Source organism: Apis dorsata, unplaced genomic scaffold (genome assembly GCF_000469605.1).
Source record: "Apis dorsata unplaced genomic scaffold, Apis dorsata 1.3 scaffold_188, whole genome shotgun sequence".
In the NCBI taxonomy this organism is placed as follows: Eukaryota; Metazoa; Arthropoda; class Insecta; order Hymenoptera; family Apidae; genus Apis; species Apis dorsata.
The window spans coordinates 2,095,975-2,098,452 of NW_006263473.1; the positions used below are offsets into that span (position 1 = coordinate 2,095,975).

The window sequence follows — 2,478 nt, forward strand, 5'->3', positions numbered from 1 at the left end:
GATGAAAGACACTTTGAATTCTTTATATTTCAAATAAATTTACAATACAAAATTTAATATTACAAATAAATTAATCAATACTATAAATTCAACATGCCTTAACATCGTCGAAATACGCCGAAACAATTAAATTTAAAAAGTAGAAGTATGTATCGATTTTTTTCCTTAAAAAGAATCGAATCGAATGATACGTGGCATCATTCAAGGGACAAACATCTTTCGTTAACTTTCAAAATTTTATATTCAAAATTTACAAGTATAAAAGAAAGTAATCAAAATGCCGGCGGAACAGGCGGTTGATATGTTAAATGATACTCTAGCGGAGATCGTGTTTAGGACAAAAAACGTAAATAAATTTAAAAGATTGGCACGGAACACGCATTTCAATTACAGAGAAGTTGAAGGTTAGAAATTTACAGTAACCATCACCAATTTTTTTTCTTCCTCTTCTCTTTAATTCGATTTACTTTTCGAACAGCCTTGGCAATTATTCATCGAAAATGCATTCAGATAATGGGTCCCATAAGCAGAATACTATTTCGAGATCTGTTCCATGCTGGTTTCGACTTCACGGAAAATATTCGCCATCTATTGATCGATAAAATATTTTCAGTAATCGACAAACGTAATGCTTTACAGGTAACATCAATATTTTATGAAATATTATAATCAACTTAAACCGAGGGTGATGGTTAAATCGATCGATTATCGCAAAGAATAATTTCCAATTAGATACACTGTGACAATTGGATCGAAAGTCTTTCGGTGATTCTTCGGGGAACTATAGACGAGAAGATTCATTTTGCTTATCAAGTAACCATTTTGTTCGATATTTCTCAATCTTTATTGTTCCTTTTAATTAATCCATTCTTCTATCCTTCTTAATTTAATAGACATACGATCATCTTAGAACTCATAAATTAAAAAAGGAGCACATATTTCCCATGATGCGTGGTTGCTTAATTAAACTGCAGAACGATGAAAACCCAGACGAAGCCGTGAAGGTAACAACCTTAATAATATATTTTCTATCTCGCTTTTAATTTAAATTCCTTGAAGAAACCTTGTCCTGATTCTCATATCAATTTCTACTGATTCTATTATGCGATAAATAAAAAAACAAAATGTGTTACATTCATATTTCATTAATCTATTTTTCCAAAACATTGCCAATACATTTTTCCTTTGTACAGGATTTGATAGATTTGTTAATAAAAAAATTGGACGTGGATCGCGATGGGATGATATCGGAAGACGATTTTAAAACAGCGGTGAAAGACAGAAATTCTCTTCTTTTGGAATGCATGGGGCCAGTGTTTCCTTCCAGAGACGCTCGCCACGTTTTCCTCAGCACGTTTACGAATCGTGTAGGAAGATATTAACGAGCCATCCTTATCGAAGAATAATTTCTCTTTCTCTTTCTTTCTCTCTTTTTCCTTGAAATCCAAGGATCTTGCCAATCCTCGTCTGGAGAAGCTAACAGCAAGATCTGACAGAGAAGACAGGGAGGAGGAAAATGTGGCAAATCGGACAGAAGGGATCCGCCTAGGCCCTGTAAACGGTTCACTAGATTTTCGAGGCTGTCTGAGCTGCATTCATCACGATTCGTCGAACGTGGAAGATTGACTTGCTCTTTCTTAACAAACAATCGTTAATGGACCGCGATAATACCGCCTCCTAATCGCATCAGATGCAAACCGTGACGTCGATAAGATGCGATCAATTGCTCGATTGAGTTTCGTCAAGTGCAATTTCTATCTGTTCTATATATCGTCATATCGTTCTTAGTGCAAGCTGAAAAATATGTCGTGCGATGTGAGTATGGATTTATCGCATTACGTTTATATATATATATTTATTTATTTTGTGAAAAGGTTCAATTTTTCGTGGCACAAAATTTACACATTTAAATTATAGAATTATAGTGTTATGCGATTATACGCTGATTTTAATGTGGAAATATATGCGAAGAATATGCATCTATTGTAAAATTATTTTTTTCACAAATTTCAACATTTCTAAAATAAGAACATAATCATAATAAGCACAATTCTATACGAAATATTTTATATTAGAAAATTAATATTTCATCTCTTACCTCTTTCTAAATATATATCGTTCACATTTCGCAGCCTCCGCCCTCGTGCACAACCCTCTAATCCATCCCTTTTTCTTCCCTCTATTAATAAAGACGGGCGTACACACAGGACGGATACAGGCGAAATACAGATCTCCGGAGGAGCGAGCAGGGTGGCGCGTAAAAGCCGCAATTCCAGTCGCGTTGGTGGATGTGTTACAAAAAAACATAATGAATGTTTGAGGATCGAGGGGGATGGGCCGATCCTCGCGTCTCAAGCAGCTATAACAACAAATTAAACGAGAAAATCTCGAGGCTTTCGTCGAAACGTCCACCCTGCCCTCCGGCTCTCTCGATCTTCACAAAGCGTGGGCGTATATGCACGTACACACGACGTAAAA

General features: G+C 35.6%; 1 protein-coding gene across 1 annotated transcript; it reads left to right on the forward strand.

The window, feature by feature from the left end:
- Positions 1 to 124: 124 nt before the first annotated feature.
- LOC102678349 (EF-hand calcium-binding domain-containing protein 1-like) lies at positions 125 to 1,406 on the forward strand. Its single transcript, XM_006614535.2, has 5 exons — positions 125 to 404; positions 479 to 639; positions 733 to 813; positions 894 to 1,004; positions 1,194 to 1,406. Exons 1-5 carry the CDS (start codon positions 278 to 280, stop codon positions 1,380 to 1,382), a joined length of 669 nt encoding a protein of 222 aa, XP_006614598.1. The 5' UTR covers positions 125 to 277; the 3' UTR covers positions 1,383 to 1,406.
- Positions 1,407 to 2,478: the final 1,072 nt, after the last annotated feature.

Coding starts and splice junctions, on each gene's coding strand:
- LOC102678349 (XM_006614535.2), top strand. CDS start 278: ATGCCGGCGGAACAGGCGGTTGATATGTTAAATGATACTCTAGCGGAG. Junction 405..478: donor CAATTACAGAGAAGTTGAAG/GTTAGAAATTTA, acceptor CTTTTCGAACAG/CCTTGGCAATTATTCATCGA. Junction 1,005..1,193: donor ACCCAGACGAAGCCGTGAAG/GTAACAACCTTA, acceptor TCCTTTGTACAG/GATTTGATAGATTTGTTAAT.